At 38.8% G+C, this 23,269-nt stretch overlaps 2 protein-coding genes across 2 annotated transcripts in view; one reads left to right on the top strand and one right to left on the bottom strand.

The window, feature by feature from the left end:
* Positions 1-538: 538 nt before the first annotated feature.
* On the bottom strand, positions 539-7,960 carry PRPF38A (pre-mRNA processing factor 38A). Its single transcript, XM_072419646.1, has 10 exons — positions 7,799-7,960; positions 7,290-7,449; positions 5,740-5,861; positions 5,086-5,171; positions 4,339-4,449; positions 4,055-4,164; positions 2,087-2,113; positions 1,475-1,575; positions 840-888; positions 539-728 (listed from the first exon to the last, which is right to left on the bottom strand). Exons 1-10 carry the CDS (start codon positions 7,926-7,928, stop codon positions 686-688), a joined length of 939 nt encoding a protein of 312 aa, XP_072275747.1. The 5' UTR covers positions 7,929-7,960; the 3' UTR covers positions 539-685.
* Positions 7,961-7,987: 27 nt separating this feature from the next.
* ORC1 (origin recognition complex subunit 1) overlaps positions 7,988-23,269 on the top strand; it is a 16,614-nt gene continuing 1,332 nt past the window's right edge. The window contains exons 1-17 of the mRNA XM_072419644.1: positions 7,988-8,092; positions 11,928-12,029; positions 12,148-12,269; positions 13,739-13,917; positions 14,339-14,708; positions 15,139-15,397; positions 15,502-15,621; positions 16,401-16,496; positions 16,753-16,969; positions 18,861-18,955; positions 19,462-19,563; positions 19,970-20,141; positions 20,263-20,370; positions 20,745-20,894; positions 21,345-21,464; positions 22,317-22,483; positions 23,169-23,256. Of these exons, the coding sequence (XP_072275745.1) occupies positions 11,932-12,029; positions 12,148-12,269; positions 13,739-13,917; positions 14,339-14,708; positions 15,139-15,397; positions 15,502-15,621; positions 16,401-16,496; positions 16,753-16,969; positions 18,861-18,955; positions 19,462-19,563; positions 19,970-20,141; positions 20,263-20,370; positions 20,745-20,894; positions 21,345-21,464; positions 22,317-22,483; positions 23,169-23,256 (2,463 nt within the window). The 5' untranslated portion in view covers positions 7,988-8,092; positions 11,928-11,931. The remainder of the gene's footprint in view (positions 8,093-11,927; positions 12,030-12,147; positions 12,270-13,738; positions 13,918-14,338; positions 14,709-15,138; positions 15,398-15,501; positions 15,622-16,400; positions 16,497-16,752; positions 16,970-18,860; positions 18,956-19,461; positions 19,564-19,969; positions 20,142-20,262; positions 20,371-20,744; positions 20,895-21,344; positions 21,465-22,316; positions 22,484-23,168; positions 23,257-23,269) is intronic.

Raw genomic sequence — 23,269 nt, 5'->3', positions numbered from 1 at the left:
ATCACTGTCTGTATTAGTCTGTCATTTGCAATCCCTATTTAATGTACAGCGCTGCGTAATATGTTGGCACTATATAAATCCTGTTTAATATTAATATTAATAAAAGGGTTTTACTCCAACCTGTTCACCATTACTAAACCAAAAGCGTGCATCTACTCCATCTTGCAATATATAGGTCTGGTATTGTATACAATCTAAACAAGAATATTTCTTGGATTTGATTTGTTGATCCAGAAGTTGTCCAGTGTCCTAAATGTCACTCTAGGCTCCTCCTGTGATTTGGACTGCAAACATCTTTAATCCATTACCTGTGAGAGAAGGTCTTTGTAGTTCACCCACTTTGAGGTTTTAGTTCATAGGAAGGATATTGGATTTCTATCAAAATCAACAAACATTATTCTGTAGCCTAAAAACCAACTATGTCTAAAAAATAAAATCCAATGAAACCACCACATCTGGCGACTGGTGGTAACCTGTAATATATTACATTTCTATAAATAAATATTCCGTTACCTCAATGATATTCCAACAACACAAGTAGTTTATTAGTTTTATTAAAAATTTCAAAGTCAGCTGAGGACTAAAAGGAGGATGTCATAGGGTGTATCAAATAACACATGAAAGAATTGTATGATATATGTACAAAATATCCTGAATGCTTAACAGTTTTAACAACGATGTCTGGTCATTCATTGCCACGTCTGCTCTTTTTATGGCTCTTCTTAGACCTAGAAAAAATGAATAAGGTTTTACTGAATCAAATAAAAAGTTTACACACAGCAGCTTTTCAATAAATGAACATCATGAAAGATACATCAGTTAATGTAAAGAGTGATTACCTCTCTGGAGACTTAGAATGGCTCCTGTGTCTGTGACTTCTGTGATGACCTGTTGAAATAAATGTAGATTAGCAATATATATTTCCAAGCCTCCTATAATTAGATAACTAGTCAGCCATTCCTCTTTTTAAACCACTACAATAGATGAATGCAATAAAACAGCCAACCAGAGTGTGCAAAGTGAAGTAACAGACAACAGCCAATCAGAAATCAACTCCGACATCGGTAAACCGTATGGTTTATTGTATCACCTCCCTTCCCACTGCACTCCTATTCAATGACGCCTGAACTATAGCTTAATGCAATGTTTCTGCTCTAGTTCCCCCACTCTCTTTTTTAAAACTTGCAAGTGTATTAAATCACCAAATATGAATTATACAGTTAATATCCATTTACTTTATTAGATCTGATTTTGGTACAGATTTGCTCCTTAAAGTTGTTGTCAAATCATATAAGCATGATTGTGTTTTTCAGTACATATTTGTGGTTCTTTTTTTGTAATCTGTAAGGGGTTTAATGGGGAATAAAAAGCAGCTTTCTCCCTCCAATGATCTATTTCTCTCCCCTTTCTCAGTGAAAAGTTCCTAAATGCAGATTTAAGGGAAAAGTTTCTGTAGCACTATAGAAAAAGTTACCTGGCGATTTAGATTTAGATCTGTGACGTCGTTCCCTGGATCGGCTTCGGTGTCTCCTTGGACTCTTGCTCCTATGTCTTTCCCGGCGTGGAGGTGATGGACTGTAGGCACAAAGCAAAATGTCTTTGTAAATTCCCTACATATTTCTCCTATAGACACATCATACAATTGAAAAGCTATGATTTTGGGTGAAAGAGTATTACAAGGTGTTGAACTGGGCACACAGAGGTCACTAGTAACTTTACCTGCAAGGTAGAACATGCTATATATCACAATAAGTCCAACCTAATGTTAATTTTTAAATTAGGGTTTCTAGGTAGTAGCTCTATTACATAAGTATAGTAGTGGATATTATTATGATATAAATATGTAGTGTATCTATTATATAATCTATATAAGTAATCAGCAATCATTTTCTATTAAATCTACTGGCTGGGCGCTATCCACATGCTGATTCGGAGATAAAGGAATAATAAGGAGGCTACCATTCATTTACAGGCCTACTATGTAAATTATAAAAAAATGTATAATCAGCATACTCAAAAAGTCCTTAATGATGTAACACTGTTAAAAAGAGTTAATAAAGTAATTAATTCTTTTTTAGGTACTCACCTCCTTCTCTTAGGCGAGCGGCTACGTCTGAAACAAGAAATCGTTTTAGTGAGGGATTCAACAAAAAGATTAAAAAGGTAACAGAAGTACAATTTATTGTATAACAAAGTTGCTGAGGTTAGTACATTGCCCCTTTACAAAAATCATGCTCTGTTCAGACCAGTGTTAAAAAAACAAAAACAAAAAAAAAACAGCATTTACTGCTTCCAAATGCTGCCTGGCGTCTAGGAAAGGCGATTTCAGGCTAAAACACTGGCTGTTATAAACACCTGAACAGGCTTCTGCAATGGCTTAAAGCGTACCTACACTCAGAAAATCAACTTTGGCTTATGGATAACATAAGCCCAAGTTAAATTCATCTGAATACTTTTTTTTCAGCTTGCTTTTACCTTTAAACATTAAAAACGAGTTCTGGCCACACCACCAGGTCTCTCCATCGCCTAGGCGGTAAGGTAATCTGGGAAATGCCATCCGTGGTGGGAGCGTTTCTAATCCACTCCTACTTATGCACTGTCCAATTATGCAGATTTTTTTTTGTCACTGTGCGACTGCTCCGTCTGCAGCTGCCGAGCCTGTGAGCTCTGTGCAGTGAGGGGGAGTGGGTGGAGGAAAGGAAGAATGTAAACTTGCCAGTCACAAGCTGGCCACTTCTAAACTCTTCAGAAATCATTATATATTGCATGGATACAAGCTGACCCAACCCGTGCCACCATGGAAGACTGACGTTTTAGTGCAAGTAAGTAAGAATAGATTAATAATTGAAAGACTAGTTTTTGAGTATAGTTCTTCTTTAAACAGACATTTTTGGATGTTATAAAAACCTTTATTTAAACAGGACATTGAACTAGTGACAGGAAAGGGAATGATATCGCGGCTCTTTACTTCCTCAACTCATTGTCAGGGTGTTGCTGGGCAGACATCTGGTGAGCCGCTTATTAAAGGGGGGCTTCCAGATATCAAATAAACCTCCTAACACACCCAGACCACCATTACACCAACCCCTAAGCCTGCAAATGCACTTGGGTGCCTTTCCAACCACATATAGGCTACAAATGCACCTGGGCTGCCTTTCCAACCACATCTGGTCTACCAATGCACCTGGCTGTTTGTTCCTAATCTGGTCTACCAATGCACCTGGCTGTTCTTTGCTTCTCATGTGGTCTACTAATGCACCCAGCTGCCCTTGCAGCAAAGCTAGGCTATCTGAGATACATCTTGCTACAACACCAAAGGTCTAAACGCCAGTAAAAATAATGGCCTACTCCACTTTTTTCTTCCTTCCCTGTTCCATCCATCCATGCTTTTGCCTTTGCATAGGAGGAGTCAGATTTGTCCCACACCTCTGGATGGAAATGGATTAGGTAATCAGCTCTGTTGTAGTTCAGCCATTGTTGTCCATCTAAAGGGACAGAGGTGTGGTCACCTAGGACTTCCTGTCCTGAGTACAGGGAGACAATTTGCAGGTGTCAAGAACATCATATAATAAAGAACACCTATAATAAAGTAATTTAGGCAGTGAAAATCACTTTCCATTGAAGTCCCTAGGGGCAGCAATTGCTCACACAAGAAAGAAGCAATCACTGCTAGATAACGCTGCAGTCTACAATGAATAAACGCATTCACTCCTATGTCTACATCCTCATAGCTTTATATGTGAGATCCCAGGCACTACTGTTTCTGCGTGTCTCATGAGATTTGGTGACGTCATTACTGTGCTGCTCACAGTTTTTTTTGCTGGAGGCTCTGACATGGAGAAGCAGAACCCTGCCCCTACCAAGATGGCTGCCTCTACACATTATGCAGAAAAAGGCAGGGTAATACGCACTTAGTAAATGGTCGGCCAAAGGGATACCACAGGTAATTCTGGTAACTAGTTCTTGCTCTCTGCCTGCTGTTCTTTTAGGCATAGCTTTGAGAAATCAGTTAAGTCTTTGAGAGTCCACCTTTACTGCCAAAATTTCATCCTACCTTCTAGGTGAGCGGCTGCGGCTCCTCCTGTAGCGAGGTGAAGGTGATCTGCGTGGTCTGTCCAAATCCCGATAACTTCGCCTGTGATGATCTGGAGAGGGATCTCTGCCCTGTGGCACATAAATGCATGTCATTGTAAGTGGGTAGTTTTTGTGCTTGTAATAGGAAATCCACGTGAAAACAAAACCTTATTTGCTTTAGCTCATAGTACCCCCTTTTAAAACATCTTTATATTGTATTTTAACATTGCAGATATCAAACGGTCTATTACATTATAAATATACCTTATCGTCATCGTCCTCCTCTTCTTCACTAGATTCTACGTCATCCATGTCTTCTTCCAAAGCGCTGACACGAGGGTCCAACTGTTCAGTCTCTTCAAGCACATGGCGTTTCTGTAATTTATAAAAATCAATAGGCATCTAATTAGGGAGGTGATTTGCAGACTATTTTATAATAAAAGGCACGCAATACATTATTTTAAAGTCAATTTTACTAGAATGCATCCAATCACATCACTTCAAGCAAATCTAGGGTAACAGTCATGCCATGGGTGTGCTTTGCTTCAGATTAAATGCATTTTAGGTACCTTTTAACTGCATTACATTCCTATGGAAGGAACAGCTGGATTTAAAATGTACTAAACATGCAGCATGTATGGTTTATTTTTTTACTGCACCCCGAAACTTAAGGCCGGTCCAGAACCCAATAACTAGGGGATGAAAGGGGATTGATATGTCATGCGCATTTTGATTGGGGCCTTTTATATGTACCATGATGAAGCACTCTTTACTTTTTACCATCAGTACCCTCTTTAATAGAGAATGCAGCACAGACAATTTGCTTCTTGTAGGTCCACCCCACTGACCTCTCCGTATTCAGCCATAAAAACCAGCTGACACTAAATCAAACTTAAAAATCTAAACTGCCTACAATTAACATAATATAATAATAAATTCAAAGCTAAATTCATGTGTGCATTTTAGACTTCCTGTTCAAGTAAAAAAAATGCAACGTGTTAATAATCTTACCTGTAACCGAGGTAATATGACATCACAGACACGTTCACTGTGGAGAAGCTGATCTATGAATTCATCTACATGCATCAATTCAAAGTCTAAAAGAGACAAAGGTTACATCATTTATAGGTTATTATGAAGTATCACAATTCATTTCTTAGATAACATTCATACGATTCTATACAGATGTCTGCACTATAGAAAAGGTCAAGATGATCATCAAATGTTAATTCTAAAATCACATCACTTGACTGTCCTGCTTTCAGATATTTAAAGATGCAATCTAAGGGCTCTGATATTCCCTCAAACATTCCCTGTGGGATTCTTCCAAGTGTTTCAATGGCAGTAATTGCTTCCTACTAACTTTACCTTTTTCTAGAAATCTGTACTTTGTACAACTACAGGTGGCAGCCTCATTCCTGCCACCCTACAATTATAGTATATCTTTTCTTTCTGAAAATAATATGAAAGGGGGAAATAGAATTATGGTGGGGGCAATGTCAAAGAACTGAATGGGGAGATAATTATTTTTTTAAAATACTATATTAACTTTGAAAACTTTAAATGTTAAAGCCAGGTTCAGGCTGGAGTTTTTTCAAGCAGCATTGTGGCAATTGAGCACATTTTGCCATACCCTATAAATGTTTAACATCCTCAAAAAATTACCTCCATTCCTGTTCTGAACTTTGACTTTCCGATAATCGTTATAGAGAGGCTCAAGATACTTGTAGCAGTCGGTTGCGGTCCCTGTAAGGCGCATGTACAGAGCGCCCAGTGTTCGGACATACCTGGCAAGAAGAATGACAGGAATACACAAAATGAAGCATACAAGCATATTCAATAGGGCAATGCAAAATTCAGTCACCCACAGCAGGCAATAGGATATCAGTATTACTGCAGATCACACAGTGACTGGTGTGTTGCTATGGGTTTTTTTTTGCATTGTTTCAGTATTTCATGATTTAAATTTGCACATGCAGCGGAAATGAACTAAAAATCTTTAATTGTGCAGATCCCTCGATGGTGCTAGACTTCCTTTGATACAGTCCTGCTTTGTCCTGAAATACCTCCTCGGCCTGGCGGGAGGGGGGGTGGGCAGGGGGTTATGTAGACGTAGGACCTTCAGTCTTGATCACCGTGGCCATCAAGAATGAACGGGGTGGTGCTAAAAAGGGTGTTGCATTTAAAGCGCACCTTAACTCAGAATTTTGCCCTTTTATTTAAAGTAAAAATTTTGTTTGTTTGTAGTACATCAGGTCCTGTGAGTTCCCGGCCCGGTGCACCGGGCGCCGAAATCTTCTTCTCTCGGATTTTTCTTTCTGTGTCACCCTTCTGTGCATGCGCTGTGAGATCGGCAAATTTTTTTCCCATTCACGTCATCTGATGTCACGCCTGGGTCGGGTGACGTAGTAAGAAGAAGCCGGAAGAAGAGGTAAAAATGACAGTGCCTAGCCAGCCGGCCCAAAGACGAATGCCGGAACCCAAAGGAAGAGACCTCCTGATGGATCGGACTGGCCAGCGGGATTGAAGGCAAGTGTATTATTGTTGTTATAGGGGACTTTTGAGTTTAGTTCTTATTCATTATTTTATATGACTAGCTGATTACCCAGCGTTCCCTGGGTATTTATTCATTGCAATCTTTTAATATAGTCCAAAAAAAGAGTATGTAAAAATATAAGCAAAAGGCACACTGTGCTGTTTAATACATACACACATACATGGATGCAAATATACCTCTGACATATACTGCAGTGCTGTACAAAGATCAGCTGTGCACTCACATGAGCCTCAGTCATATGTCTAGCAAGTTTGGTTGAAATGTCTCCATGCATTTCCTAGTGATGACATACACACACACATACATACATACATACAAATATAGCTCGGACATATAGCACAGCGCTGTACAAAGATGTCTGGTGTGGTGCACTCACATGAGTCTCATTCATATGTCTAGCTAGTTTGGTTGAAATGTGTCAATGCGTTTCATCCAAATATAGCTCTGACATATAGCACAGCGCTGTACAAAGATGACTGGTGCACTCACATAGGTCTCAGTCATATGTCTAGCAAGTTTAGTGATGGTGGAACATACACATTATATATATATATATATATATATATATATATATATATATATATATAGATAACAGTCCATGATGAGTAATTGTTTTACCATGAAATACAATATATAGGTTTCAGGTAACCGGACTCACTTGAAGTCTTCGTTCTTAATAAACTCCACAATGATGTCTTTCTCCGGCTGAATCTGCAGCATTTTCAGTGTCAGGCACAGGAATGGGGTGGGTTTGATGTTCCCTCCATAAACTCCTCCAACATATTTCAGCTCCATGGCTTTGTCGACCACCAGCTCCGCTGCAAAGAAATAACATATTAATAATAAACAGGATTTATATAGCGCCAACATATTACGCAGCGCTATACAATAAATAGGGGTTGCAAATCAAAGATACAGACAGTGACATAGGAGGAGGAGGGGACCCTGCCCCGAAGAGCTTACAATCTAGGAGGTGTATAAGATATGAACATATATATTTATGTCATGACATGAACAAATCCCACTGAATTTCAGTGGAGATTTCCTGCTATTTCCTATTGTATTTTAGGCCAGGAAATGAATAGAAATCTCCTTAGCTGTGCAGTGACAACCCTGAGTGGGCAGCCATTGTATATGGCTGTACATGGTGAACCCGTCTTCACTCACCGGTGAGGCCGAAGCACTCTTCCTTCCAGTATTTGGACTCATAGATTCGGGTCCTGATGATTTTCTCCACCAGGTATTGGGGGTTTGTGCCATGGACACTATGAGCGTCTTTCACGGTCCGGTTCGCCATGATTCTACGGAGCCAACTTCCGGCGCGGTGCTCGTGACGACATCAATCGGTGCCGCTTCCGGGTTTGCAGCGTGACGTTTGCATTGGTGGCGGGAAATCCATCCTGCATTGAGTAGGCTGAGAGGAAAGCGGAGGGAGGAGATCGCTGGGGAAGAGCGGAGCGGGTGAGCGGACACAGACACGGGGGATGTGATATGATTCAGTATTGTATGTACAGGGAGAACGGAGGATAACAAATCCCAGCATGCTTCCATGCCATGCCATGCATGTGGACTGGAGCTCAGAATGTTTATAGGAGCATGTGTGATACTTCCACCACTCCACATCTTCCCCCACCTCCTAGATTGTAAGCTCTTCGGGCTAGGGTCCTCTCCTCCTCCTGTGTCACTGTCTGTCATTTACACCCCCTATTTAAAGTACAGCGCTGCGTAATATGTTGGCGCTATATAAATCCTGTCTAATATTAATAGTAGGAGCTGGACTGGTCAGTGATCCCAAGGACAATGCCAGATGTTCTGTATCGGCTGCTAGTTTTATTGCTGAACATTTGCAAATTTTGCATTTATTTTTTTAGTGTATTTGGTATATAAAAAAAATCTCATATGGGGAAACCCAGAGTTTGTAGCGATGCCTTCCTCAGGTTATATTCAGATCTGTGGTAAAAAAATATATTACCGCTTCTAGGAACCAAAAATGCACAGGATTATCATTGTCAGGATAAGAATCCTTGCTGAGCAAAAGCCTGTGCATGGGGGTTACAGGTAGTCCCCGAGTTATGGACATCTGACATCTGGAGGACTCCTAGATACAAACAGGGCTTCCCTGCTCCTGTGCAGGACAGAAGCTGGAGGGGGTGATTTTCATGACTTGCAGAAGAAATCTTTTGCTATACACAGCTGAGGTTCTGGGTGATCTTAGCGGGGTGAGCTCTTTATGCACCTCTTGTAACTCTTTAATGACCAAGACAAACTCTGCAGTCGTTTCTTTTTGCATATAAAAGCACAGCTTGCTCCAGAAGTTAATGAAGGTCTAGGCTCCATAAAGTTTTTTTTTTTGCTTTGTTTGTGATTAGCTCAGTGAGGATTGTATACAGTAACTGACACCACACTGCCTAATAATATGTTGAGACAAACATCTGTCCTAATTGCATTTATTAAAATAATGTACCTGTTCCGACTTACATACAAATTCAACTTAAGAACAAACCTACAGTCCCTATCTTGTATGTAACCCAGGGACTATCTGTATAGGCAATTTATCTGACTCTTTTGAACGTACCTAAACGCAACATTTTTACTTTACATAGAAGGGTAGACAGCTCCTCTATATACGGTATAAATGTTGGTGTTTTAAAAAAAAAAGTGCAGCACCGCCCCTTTAAGAGGAAGTAAACTGGAAAATGCCCAAAATAAACAAAAAAATACACCTATCTTCAATCCCACAGAGCAGTGGATTGGTCTGGGGGTCTATTCCATCCAGTCTTGCGTCTTCCAGGCATACATCTGCAGGCTGGTGTGCCAGGCACCACCATCTTCGCCTCTTCTTTCTGGACCTTCTTCCTACGTCAACCAACCTACATTTTTTCAAGCTTTTTAAAGCACCTATGATGCAATTTGCCACAATATTAATATAAGCGTTTATAAGAGTTTTATTTTAACGGTAGGGAATGAGTACAGAGGTACATAAACCCCCTTACTCATTCCCTAATAGGGTTAAATATATCTATAAATATTGAGACAAGACTTTATTGGTAAATAATTTTTATTAAATACAAGTAAACCCCAATCACATACATATAACTTTCTTTTTACAGGTTATCCCACTACGAAAGTCTCCCCATTCACCTCTAGTGCTGATTGGCTGAGGAAAGGTAAACCCTGATGAGGTTTGAGGGTTTCCCTTTTCTCAGCCAATCGAGGTAGAGGTCCTATGAGGTCATTGCTCCAGAGTCAACTGCAGCGCATTGGCATGTGGGTGTAGAACAATTGCTAAATCTCTGCTAGGGCAGCCTGGAGCAGTGTCCCCATACAATCTCTCCAGTGATTAGAGAGGTCCTATGGGGGCAGCCTGTATGTATGCACACTGCTCCCAGGATCTTTAGGGGAGCTGTGGCAAGTGTTTTGCACCCACATGGTTGCAGAACTGGTGCCAAAAAACTTAGTGATTCCGCTAATACGACCTCGCCCTTGATTGGCTGAAACAGGTAAACACTAATGACCCCTCAAGCATTATTAGTGTTTACCTTTTCAGCCAGTCGAGAGAGAGTTTGTGTAGCGACAGTGCTCCTGCGGCTCTAGTGGAGCTGTTGCAAATGTTCTGCACACACGTGGGTGTAGAACAAGTGCCACAGCTTTGGCTGGGTCCAGGGAGCAGTCAAGAGGTTGTGTGGGGACAGGGCAACATATGGGTGCAGAACACTTTGCCAAAGTCCCACTAGAGATTCCGGGAACATTGTGCACATACAGCCTGCTCCCATAGGATCTCTCTAATCAATGGAAATGTCACAGGGGGACACTTCAGGAGGATGCTTCAGCCAGTGGAGCTTTGACAAGTGTTCTGCACCCACGTGCCAATGCCCTGCTGGGAATTCGGGAGCAGTGTCCTCATACGGACATCTCTCTTGATTAGCTGAGAAAAGGTTTACCTTTTTTCAGCCAGTCAGGACTAGAGGTAATTGGGAAAACTTGTCCTCATTTGCCCTCTAGTATTTGGGGATCTCACACTGTCAGGAGTCCCATGGCTGTACTCATGTCGAGTGCAGCCATGAGAATCATCCTTTAATAGTGGGTTAACCTGTAAAAAAAAATGTTAACACCACATACATTTATTAAAAATACTTTAACATTAATGTCGTATTTATAGATATATTTGAGTATTTGAATTTAAGGGAATGAGTAAGGGGTGTTCCCCAGTGTGGGGCAGTGGAAATCTGGGCGTCCCCTTATTAAAGGGGGCTTCCAGGATCCAAAGTCCTGCTAAAATGCTCATAGAAGCTTTCATGCTAAAGTATTAAAACCCTTATATGTGTGAAAACAGCTATAAACATCTCCAATCACATCAATTAAGTTTTTAAAAGTTTATACACGTGCAAAAAACACCTTTATTGGTTTTCACTCTTTTTTTAATTCTTAAAATGGAGTGTTTTCTAAAACGCTCAAAATCGTACCTCAAGGAAACACCCTGGTGTAAACTAGCCTATTAGAATCCATGGTAATTTCAAATGTGCCTTTAAACGCTCTGGTTAAACTCTGGTGAAACAGTGTAGACTAAGCTTTAAAGCGTAATTAAAGTTAAAAGCAATAAAACCTCACTTAGCTTGTCTTCCGCAGATCCCTCTAAAGCTGTCTTCCATACGTTCCCGCATTGTCCTGGTTTCTTGCTTCTTCCAGGTGCTGACATTTACATAGTAATTTAAAGCAGTCATTCATATGTTTCCCTGACTCTTTAGGACACTTTTGCATGTAATGAAATGAAAACGTTGTCTGAAGATGTGTGTTATTCACAGAATCGCCAGGTGGTAAAAGAAGTCAGAACATAAAACTAATGCAGCCACCGCATCTAAGGACTGTAATATATTGAAGGTTTAGTTTAGATACACCAGTAGGCAAACCTAATTATATACATGCAGGTTAAAGCAAAAAGGTCTTCCCCATCAGTATATACTACGCTTTCATTTTCTTCTCCATCACTCTAGGATTGATTTACTAAGTAATATAATGTTTCCCTAATAAAATGATTGTTCACTTGACTAATTAAAAAAAAGAGAAGCTTTGTTCACTACAATCATCTAAATCTGTGCAAAGATTTAGGGTTTTATTTTAATTTTATTTCTCTTGCATGATTGAACAGCTTATATTCCTTCACTGAAATGTATTACCAGTATCATTCAAAGTAAGAGAAGGGTATCCAATACTATTTGGAATGGAAAGGAATGGGGCTGCCCTGGCTAAATGGAGCTGGGGAGAGCACTGCATTCTAACTCCATTTTCTTCTTTACAGAATCATGACCAAATATTTTACCAGAGTTAGAAGGCGACGTGTGTACAGCTGGCAAGGAAGACCTGTGATAAAGGACAGGAAACAGTTACACCTTCAATATGGGTAAATGTTTTTTGGGTTTTCCTTACATTATATATTTTTTGTAACATGCATGGTGTGATTGTAGTAATGTTCTATTATATAAAATACACTTATTTTTTTTCCTTTTTTTTTATTGTAGGGGGATTGTTATGAAATCAAATGAAATTGAAGTTAGTATTGTACCAGGGGACTTTGTTCTGATTGAGGGCGATGATGAAGAGAGGCCATTTGTGGCAATGTTAAAAGAACTTTATGATGATGGTAAGATTACCTTACATTAGACTGTTTGAGGGGGTTATTTAAAGCTTTTTCATGTTATTAAACAGCATTTATATAGCGCCAACATTTTACTGAGCACTGTACAATAAAAATAGGAGTTGCAAATGACAGACAGATACAGACAGTGACACAGGAGGAGGGAAGGACCCTGCCCTGAAGAGCTTACAATCTAGGAGGTGGGGGAAGTATCTCACAATATAAGGCTTCGTTCACTGGTTATTGGTTTGCACACAATTTTGGCAAGTTTAGCGAAAAGGTTTTTTGTAGAAACTGATTTGATTTTGAAAAAAAGGTAAAAATTGCGATTCGCAGTCACATTTTTTTGTTGCTGTGTGTGATGTCATTGAATAGAGCTTTAATTACTTTCTATGGGATTTGTAGTGACAAAAACACGGCAGTTACATTTAGTAGATCTGCTAACCCTTCACCACTGTATACAAAATGACAGTATTTTAATTGAAGCTTACTTTAGCTGTCAGCAAGAATTTTAATTAAAAAACTTCACTTACCTTTTCTTGTTATTAATAATAATAAATAGTATTTATATAGCTTTGACATATTATGCAGCGCTTTACAACGTCTATAGTCACACCACTAGCTGTCCCTCAAAGGGGCTCACACAGTCTAATGTCCCTACCATAGTCAGCGGGACTCAGACCATAGTACAGCGCTGTGTAGTATGTTTGCGCTTTATAAATCCTATTTAAAAATAATAAATAGTCATATGTCATTACCACAGTCTAAGGTCAACCTGGCCAGAAGCAATTTACCTGTCTGCATAGTTTTTTTTGTTGTTTTTGCAATGAGGAAACCAGAGCTCCCAGGGGAAACCCATGCAAAGGCCAGAGTGCCACCCAAAGCCTTTGATCTGTGTACTTACCGCCCCCAGCAAATCCATCACTGTCTTGGCTTCCGTCTTCTTTCTGGGGCTCTTGGTATATCCTATGCGGCCATCTTCTGTCTTCTGGGTTCTTCCTAACTTTGCCTGATCTTGCACTGCACATGCAAAAGTCCATTTAAAAAAAATATTTATGTAATCCTAAATAAAATGCTTTTTTCACATTTTTATCTTTGTTGTCTTATAAGCAAAATATTGGAATTGTGTTCTATAAAAAATTATCTTGTATGTCTTTAAAGTAAAAATTAGGTAGGTAGTAGTTTTTGAGCTTGGTCTGGTCATCAGTGGTTAAGACAAATATAAAGAAGTGCCTGGAGCAGCGCAGAGGGCTATATCTAGATTTGAGCTTGCACTAAGATAGTAAAAAATATAATCAAACTAGTTGTAGGGGTATTCTAAACACCTATAAATAAGAGTATATTTGTCTATGTAGAATTTAAAGTTTTTTGTAAATATGGTAGGCGTAAGACTAAAGTTCAGGAGTCCCTGACCAAATACTCTTCTTTCCTAGGAAGCATGTTTTATTAAATTCTGCTGTATATTTTCACATCAGGTACTGAAAAGAATTCCAGCAAACATGCCACAGTACAGTGGTTTTTACGCTATGAAGAGGTGCCCTATAGGAAGAGGAAGTTGCTGGGCAGAGAGCCCCATCCTCAGGAGATCTTTTTCTATGAATCTAGTACATGTGACAATGATATTGATGCAGAGACCATAATTGGAACTGTTTCTGTAAGTATAGCAAGTGGAGAAAACTCCACAGGCATCAAGATTTTTTTTATTATTAGATGTGTATGCAATGTTTTACCTTTTCCTTATTTCTAACTCCTTCACTATTTATGTGGTAAGATGGTCAGATTGTATCTTTCCCTATAGACATGTCTCTTCTGGTATGGTTATCTCAAATCTGTATTGGCTAATAAATCTTTTCAATTACTATCTCAGGGTTAAACACTAGAAGCTAATAGTTCAATACCATTTATGTGCTTAACACTAACATTAAAGCGATGATAAACTCATGATTATTAAGCACTCTGTTCTGCCCTGGCTGGTTGTCTATGTGTTCATATATTTAAATTTGTGTTTATTTTTTTCCTGCTTTACTTTTTAAGTAATATTTTTATGATAATTTTGTTGTGGTATCACTTTCTAGATTTCCCAGATGAACCCTGATGATCCTTTTCCTGAATCAAAGAAGTCTGAAAATGTCTTGTTTCTAAAGCTATCATGGGATGGAAAATCTTTCAATCCTCTAACCTCCAGCATTTATCGAGCAAAAGAAAGCATTGCTGTCAGCAATATACCTAATAAATCTCTGCCAATGCCAAACTTTTACCCCATAGAAGGAGACACAGCAGAAAGTAGACAAATCACCCGCAGTGCCACCAAATCACACAAAAAAGGCACAGAGATAGAGTCACGCCATTCAGCTTCTAAGAGCTCCCATTCCAAGGAGAGAGGGGCACAGAGACTTCCTATTGGAACCAGCACACCTGGAGCCAGAAAAAAGCTGGAACTGAACAGTAGGTCCTTCCTTTACCAAAGTCATGTTCAAAGTTGTAGTTGCATTGCATGTTTTTTTTAAAGTAAGCTTGTACAGGAGACCAAGAGCTCTAATTATAAAGCAGGGAATCTGACATTCCCTCAAACGTGTTGAATTGTGTTTCAGTGGCAGTAATTTATTTCTCCACGGGGTAACGTCTGAGGTAACATCAGATTACCTGTTTTATAAAAAGAATCCCAAAAGTGTGTTTGCGAAACACTCTCTGTGCAGATGTTTTGTAAATTTTGAGCTCCCCTGACCAGAATGCCCAGCAGTTTTCCTGACCAATTCATTCCAAACTAATTCAATGCATAGTTTAGGGTGAACTTGGCCTTTTAAAAATACTGTAGCATTCATTTTTCTTTATTGAGCCATATTTTAGTTGACATTGATTTTTTATTGACTTTTAGGTCCTTCTAAATCTCAGAAGTCTATTGATAAAGGCACTGTCCTAGAGGATGAGTTTAAACCTCTGGAATCAGCGGCTCCTAAACGTAAGGTGGCTTTCTCTGGGCTCCCTGACTCCCCTCCCAAGAAGTCTCTCAGTGAACAAGACCTCTCCTCCTGCTTCATCCCGCTTCAACCTCTTAAAGACATGCCCAAACTCAACCTGAGACTGACCCCTCTAAGGCGTACTGTTCCAGAAAAGCCAGAATCTGATAAAACCCCGTAAGTGAACCCATAATCTGCAGCTTTCTGCCTTTTGTTTCTGGTCTTTGTGTTTAACAGCTTTAATTGTCATTGACAGTTTCTGATTTCACATCTTGTTTTAGCATTGAACAGAGCAATGGAAGAAAACCTATTGACAAGTCTGTAAAGTCAGCGGAATCCAAGTCTAAAACGCCACAAAAGCTAAATTCAACACCAAAAAAAATCACAAGCAGTTCTAGGAGGTACTGGCATGCATTATTTTTGGCCATATAATACATATATCTTTAAAGCAAATGTCAAACAAAAATATGAAGTACATCCCTGAATTACATTTACCTTTACTTGCGTTCTACCCCCTTACAGTCAAATGCAAAAAAATACCTGTTGATCTGCACTATGTTTTTAAACCCTGCGGTGTACTGACGACACATAGCATGTTTGTGGTGTCTGCCCTGCCCAATGTGTTTTGTTAAACTACTCAACCACTCCCAGTCTGTAACCTAATCTATGTAACCTAAAGATGTTAGCAACTCTTAGGTTTGTGTGTTTTGGTGAACACCGTCTCTTTTCTGTTTGCGTTATTTGCCGTACAAATCTTTACAATGCCTACTTGTTCATAACTTAACTTAATTGCAGCATCTAAATAAGTGACTTCTCCCCAGCCCCTTTTACCTGGGCGCACCACCCGGCACTTTTCAGTAATCGCCCGGCTGTTTTTGGGCGGTGACTGAAGAGTTGGGTCAGATAGGGGGGCCTCCATCCGCCTACAGCTTCTTCTTACCTGGCTTAAATTTTTTTCTGGGAAAAATACTGGGATTGGATAGTGCCAAGTGAGACGCTTTTTTTTGTATTTTTATATTTTTTTTTATATACAGGAGTGATGTTTGTCTTAACTGTACTAATAGATGTGCAGATCTAAACAATAGCTTCATCATTTTAATATTTTGTAGAAAATAGGTATGCTAGTTTACACAGCTAGGAATAATAAGTATTGACACACCAAATGTATTTTTTTATTCAGACCATCACAGGAACAGAATGCTGGGGAGCCACAGACACCAAGATCCCGAAGGAAATCTGCACAAGCTTCTGTTAACCGAATGCGCAAACAGATAAAGTAATGCATACTTTCATTACTATGTATGTGTGTTGTGTAGATATTGTACATTGCCTACCTGCTCAGGATGGACAACAAACTGTTCTGCCCTGTAGCCTGTATACACCACTACCAAATGCTAGCTATCTTTCCTTCTCCTCCAAAACAAGGCAGGACAATTTCTTCTTTCTGGGAATTTAGAAATAGTTTAGGTCCAGTGCTGGGATGTAGGGTAATTTGGACATAGGTTTTTATTACAGACTTTGCTTCTTTCCAGACTTTTGTCAGAGAGCGACCTCAGCGATCGGGATGAAAGTGAGGATGATTTTGTTCCCCTTAAAGATGCTGCTGTGGTTAGTAGCAGTGAAAATGATGAAGGGGAGCAAGAAAGTGAAGAAGAGGAAAAGACATCCAAAAGAACTACTAGAAGGAGAATAACTCCCCAGACGCCATCTTCTGCAAGGAAGACTCCAGCAAGAACACCAAGTAAAACTGTAAGTTCCAAGTGTTCTGTGAAGGGTCAGTTCATCCAAATGATATTGGTGGAGCTTCATGGGCAGACTTAGGATTTCTTAGAATTCAGCAGAAATACCTGCAAACTAAAAAATGTTGAATAATATTCCCAAATAAGACAATTTTCAATATAAAGGAAAATCTCCACCATAGAACAATAGCAATTTCAATCTTACTCTGATTTTTCTTTATCAGCTCTTCTCCAGGGTTGAGCTTCTGATGCCATATTGATTGGCGAGGCTTGGATGATGCACCTCCTGTAAAATTCATCTTTCCTCAGTACATGCTGAAATTGTTCACTGAACTGAACATGCAGTTTACATTTATTTAACCCCTAGATATAAAGCGGGGGAAAAGATTTTTCACTTTAGTTTTGTTTCTGCACCTTAAGGGATGATTTAAAAAAAATGCAATCCATGTAAACCCATTTTTTTTTTTTTGTCAATAGCAAAGTTTTTATCCGGCCATCTTTACAATATTAGAACTTTCTGCTACAGGCTAAAAAAATTACGTCTCCCAGGCAATTGCAGCAGCAGCAGCATCTATGGGCTCCTTCAGTTGTCAATTAGGCTGTCTATGAGCCCAATTGCCAACTTCATGCTGGCAATGCTGTTGCTAATGACCCAGTGGTTTTGGCTATCAGCTAACTGGTAGGATCTTCAGGTAAACTTTCAATGAGTTATCAAAAATTATTTTCTTAGGAAAATTGTATATTGTAAAGGCATGCTGCCAAACATTAAAAAAACTGATTTAATAAAACTCTCTGAGAGTGGAGAAGATAGAACACCATGGGATAACGTGAGTGATCCAGCAAACCTGAAATGGATCTGGTCCAGGATTGAAAACATTTGCCAAGTAATAGATTGCTAGAGTACCCAGATTCTCCCATGGGAGTCTGTCTTCTCTGTTCTTGAAGAGCTTTAATAAATCAGGCCCTTTAGGTATGTTTGGTTATTCTTTGATGAACACAGGAGTTCAAAAAATGTGACTAGATGGTGACCTAACTGTTTAAGATAAATCCAATACAGTCTTGCTGTTAAAACTTGTTCCCAAATGTCCAGGTATATGTAAATGCTTTTAAATAAGACCTTTCTGTTGTCTGCATTGCAAATATAAATGATACAGGTAGTCCCCAGGTTAGGGACATCCAACATATGGATGCCTCCTAGATATGAACTGGCTTCCCTGCTCATTTCTGTGCAGAACAAAGGCTTGAAAGGGGGGAGGGGGGCTGTTGGCATGACTTGTAGAAGAAATCTTTTGCTAAACACAGCTGAAGTTTGGTTGATTCTAAGGACTGAGCTCTTCCTGCAGCCTCTTGTACTTCTTTAATGACCAAGACAAACTGTTTACAGTTGTTTCTTTTTGCATATCTAAGCACAGCTTGCTCCAGAAGTTAATGAATGTCTAGGTTCCATAAAGATTTTTTTTTTGCTTTGTGATTAACTCACAGTGAGGATTTTATACAGTAACTGACACCATGTTGCCTAATAATATGTTGAGACATTTAATAAAATAATGTACTTGTTCTGACTTGCATACAAAAGTTCTGCTGGAAGCCCACTTGATCGTTTTAATGAAGTTTGCTATTGCTGATCCAAATCTTTAGATACCAACTGTCTGCTAGTCAAGCTAATTCTATGATTACAGTCTTTTGAGGCGCATAATCAGCATTAGAGGTCTAATTTCCTAATTTGCATGCTGGATCTAAATCAATGACTGAGAAAGCACTAAAGCTGCAAGATCGGTATGATAACCAGGCAACTAGTACTTGCAAGACAAACAAACAAATGGTAGCCTGCATATTTTTTTAGTTTGATCTGCTTTATTCTTGCCAAACATTTTATGTGTTTTCATTTGTTATCCTAACAGCCGCGCTCCAAAACCCACACTGCAACTCCCAAAATTCCAGAACGGAACCAGCCAATCCAAAAGCCTGCCAATGTTTTAGAGGAGGCCCGCATCAGGTATGGTAGTAAGGTTTTTCTAGGAAGTAATATTCCAGGTGGACATAAGGGAAGATGCCAAAAGAGACTTGTAGAACTTCATCAGAACTAGGGCGGTGCATTGCCTTCACCAACAATCTTTTTCAGATCTAGGAAATTTGTGGCACAGCTCTGAGACTTTACTGTAAATAAATAATATGGCAGCAATTTAGTTATATTGCCTTGAGATTTTTAAAGCTATTCCAAATTTTTTTTATAAAATTTCAATTAAATTTAATGGTTTTTGAGTCACAAATATTTGAAATATTTTGTATCAAAATAGGCACACTGTTTAAAAAAAAAAAAAAAAATAGTGTAAAGGAAAGGTAAGACCACTTAATGTGCCAAATTTGCGCATTTTTAATTTTCTTCAATCTTCTTTGTTACATTACATTTTGCCTAACATTTTCCAAAACATTTTGATTTAAACTGTTGTAAACATAATCCCTGATGAATGATCACTAACTATATTCCACTTCTCTATGCAGGCTCCATGTCTCTGCCGTACCTGAATCTCTGCCATGCAGGGAACAGGAATACCAGGATGTGTATAACTTTGTGGAAAGTAAACTTATTGATGGAACTGGTGGGTAAGTTGAGTAGAGGTTGTGGGACATTATTATTATCAAATAATTTAAAGGTTGTAAGAATAGTGATAGGTTCATAATCAGGATTTCCAAAAACGTTCAGCCTAAGTAGTCCTAATGGCACTGTTACAGATAAGCAGATTTTTGTTTGGTCAAAATTGTTGGCTATCCCCCTATCCCCACCCCATTAGCCACCAATGTATACATAGAGTAATAAGATAGCAGCAGCTTTTTTTATCTGCAAAATACCTCACCTAGTCTATTTACTAATTTTAGATTTTTTTTTTCCTTGTAGTTATTAGAGAAGCTTTTTCATCAGCTATGTAGCTAAAATTGCATATGCCTTGCATTGGTTGTTTAAGTTCCGTTAATTCTTAACGTAAGACCTTTTTTTCTGTGCATTTTTTAGGTGCATGTACATTTCTGGTGTGCCTGGTACAGGAAAAACAGCCACCGTGCATGAGGTGATCCGGAGCCTGCAGCGAGCTGCAGATGAAGATGAGCTACCATCTTTCCAGTACATTGAGATTAATGGCATGAAGCTGACAGACCCACATCAGGCTTATGTGCAAATTCTGAAGGTGAGAGCATTGTGGCACTGTAAAGGCTCAATCCACTCAATAGTTTTTTGCAGTTTGCATGTGTCTAGTATTCTTCCTCTGTGTATGTGATGTTTATTTCATTGATATTGATTGCATTCAGCTCTTGACTGGCCAAAAAGCAACTGCAGACCATGCTGCTGCACTTCTGGAGAAGAGATTCAGCACGCCAGCCTCCAAAAGAGAGACAACTGTCTTGCTGGTGGATGAGGTAAGCACTATGCATTAAAATAGAGACTACCTGCATATTTCCTTTGGACCAATCCTGGCCTTTCTGGTTTGTTTTTTCTATTAAAAAGATAAAAATAATATAAAATTGTAATTACAAGGTTTATCCTTTGGTAATAGGCACACTACCAGTGCAATGTTTTGTGGTAGAACAGATTAGTTTGTACTTATAAAACCACCTTAGAGTTCAGTGAGAGACATTTATCAAGTATATATTATAGACAAATTTAGATGCAAATAGGGTTGTCTGACAGTTAAAAAAAAGACCATAAGTGTTTTTGTGATCCACGTGCAAGCAGACAAATTTGCAACAGAATCAAAAGGTCTGCAACAGAATCATTTTTATTTTTATTCCAGCTGGACCTTCTTTGGACCAGAAAGCAGAACGTTATGTACAGTTTGTTTGACTGGCCTACTCGTAAACAAGCAAAATTGATTGTGTTGGCCATTGCAAACACCATGGATCTGCCAGAACGAATAATGATGAATCGAGTAGCCAGCAGACTGGTAAGATTTAGATTCTTTTTTAGATTCATGAACTGTTTCATTTTTGTCTACTTTGAGGGTCTGAAGTTTTCTCTCTCTTAAACAATTACTTTACCAAATCTATAGGAATGTAAACATGCATGAAGCAAGTCAAATGCACCTGCATTTCACTGATTTCTGAATATTTAAAAAGTGTTGAAAGCTAATGTCATCAACACAACCCCAAGCCCATTGGCACAGGCCTTTTTAGAAGGTGTTCCATCTATTATATCCTTGTCATTCTGCATTAGGCAAAGACTGGTGTACATTTACCCTAATTTTGCAAAACCAAACTCAGGAAAACTAAAAAAATCCTCATTTGCCAATAACAAGGAACAAGGCAATTACCTTTTTTTTTTTTTTTAAATAAAAAGTCTTCCTATTTTCTGCAAGTCTGCTAATGTTCTGTTATTTGCTTCTCTCATCTTGTAGGGTCTCACAAGAATGTCATTTCAGCCATACACTCATAAACAGCTGCAACAGATAATCACCTCTCGTCTGAATCGCATCAAAGCTTTTGATGATGATGCCATTCAGCTTGTTGCCAGAAAGGTAAGCACATAGACTATATAGTGGATGAGTTGTTTGTTTCTAAACTGCAAACTCTTGGTTAATTGAGTAATATTTGTGCCTAAATGGCAGGATGCAGCAAAGGACGGACCTCAAAATGGTATTTCTCCTCAATATGTCATTGCTGTGCAGACCTCAGTAACGGAGCAACTGTGATTAACAGGAACTTTTATGTTATTCATATTCTTACCATAATAATGCATTGATGGGATGATCAGATTCCACATGGCCTTCAATTTTTAATCTTAAAGTACAGATTGCACATTACAAAGGCTTGTAAAAGATTTAGAGACACCTATTGTTATAAAAACACCTTTTGGTAAAATTGGATATGGTGTATTTAAAAGTTTTGGTCTAGGGAATAGATAACATTTATTCTTCAGGTTTTTATATTGCTGACTATCCCCACTGGGTAGATTGACCTCTTATATTGGTCCTCTTGACTGTAACAAGCAAAGGAAATGATGAGATAGCCTAACTTTTTTTAAACTTGGAATAGGAGAGAGATTAAATATAAACAGTTCTAAAGATGGCTGTCTAAGATTGGGGGTTTTACTTATTTGGAAAGATTTCCACTCTCTGCATGTTGTGCAACCAGGACAGGAAGTAGGGGAAATTCCTACCAGCAAAAAAGAAAATGTTCCCTGTTATATCTAAAACTAGAAAGAAAAGTCTTTAAATGTATTTAAGTTACCCTATATATGTATAAATATATGTGCTCTAAAAATGCTATTAAACAATTTTTGGTGTAATCAAAAGTTTATGGGGTCAGCAATATATATTGTTAGTAGGTGGTACTAAACACATATGTTCCTTCTTGTTTCATTTCTGCAGGTAGCTGCATTGTCTGGTGATGCACGTCGCTGTCTGGACATCTGTCGTAGGGCAACAGAAATCTGTGAGTTCTCCAGCAAGAAAGGTGAACTATCCCTGGTAAAAATGCCACATGTCATCGAGGCCTTGGATGAAATGTTCTCCTCCCCTTATGTCATTGCTATCAGGTACCTACTATTTTAAATTAAATATCTCATCAAATGCTACTTGTAAATAGAGGCTATTGTAAGCTTCTTGTTTTTTGTTGCAGCTCCCTATCAATCCCTACATAGCAGGGAAACAAATAAAATTCACTTTACATTCCTTCATCTATGCTTTTTCAATTTGGCTGTAAATATTTTTTTCTTTTGGCTGGATAGCCAGTCAGTAATGAAAACTGTGACAACAACATTTTGTTTTTAAAAGCAATGTCTATACATATATGCCTCTTCTAATGGGTAGGATCACTTTCTTGAATATTTTTTTTTTCTCCAATGGTCAGATAATACTTGAGCTGCTTCGCTTGCATTGGTATTAAAGCAGACCTATACTTTTTCTTGGCTAGCAAAAGGAAGTTGTTCACAGGATGCAGCAGCTACTAGGAATTTGTACTTGCCCAAGTACTGCTATCAGAACTCTTCATGTTAAAAATGAAACGCATGACTTTCCCAATACAGCAAGTGTTGTCTAAGCAGAAAATTGCCAGGGCCTGAGCATAGTCATGTGGGACTCGTACAGATAGCAGTGGGTTGTGACGTTCTGCGTTTCCTCTTCTATTAGAGCAGTGAGATCAAGCGTGTTTTAGAAATAACCTTGTTCTGTAATAATAATGTCCATATTGTAGGATTTAACCTATGAAATCTTTCTCATTAGGAACTCCTCTGTAATGGAGCAGTGTTTTCTCAGAGCCGTCATTGCTGAGTTTAGAAGATCTGGTCTTGAAGAAGCCACTTTTCAACAGGTGTGTTTTTTTT

Source organism: Pyxicephalus adspersus, chromosome 8, assembly GCF_032062135.1.
Source record: "Pyxicephalus adspersus chromosome 8, UCB_Pads_2.0, whole genome shotgun sequence".
Classification (NCBI taxonomy): Eukaryota; Metazoa; Chordata; class Amphibia; order Anura; family Pyxicephalidae; genus Pyxicephalus; species Pyxicephalus adspersus.
This window is presented reverse-complemented; position numbering and strand designations above follow the sequence as displayed.

What these genes read in the sequence shown, in the direction of transcription:
- PRPF38A (XM_072419646.1), bottom strand. Translation starts at nt 7,928, where the DNA reads ATGGCGAACCGGACCGTGAAAGACGCTCATAGTGTCCATGGCACAAAC. An exon ending in TCATATTACCTCGGTTACAG is followed by an intron (nt 4,450 to 5,085) that starts GTAAGATTATTA and finishes TATAAATTACAG; the next exon opens with AAACGCCATGTGCTTGAAGA. An exon ending in ATCTAAATCTAAATCGCCAG is followed by an intron (nt 889 to 1,474) that starts GTAACTTTTTCT and finishes TTATTTCAACAG; the next exon opens with GTCATCACAGAAGTCACAGA.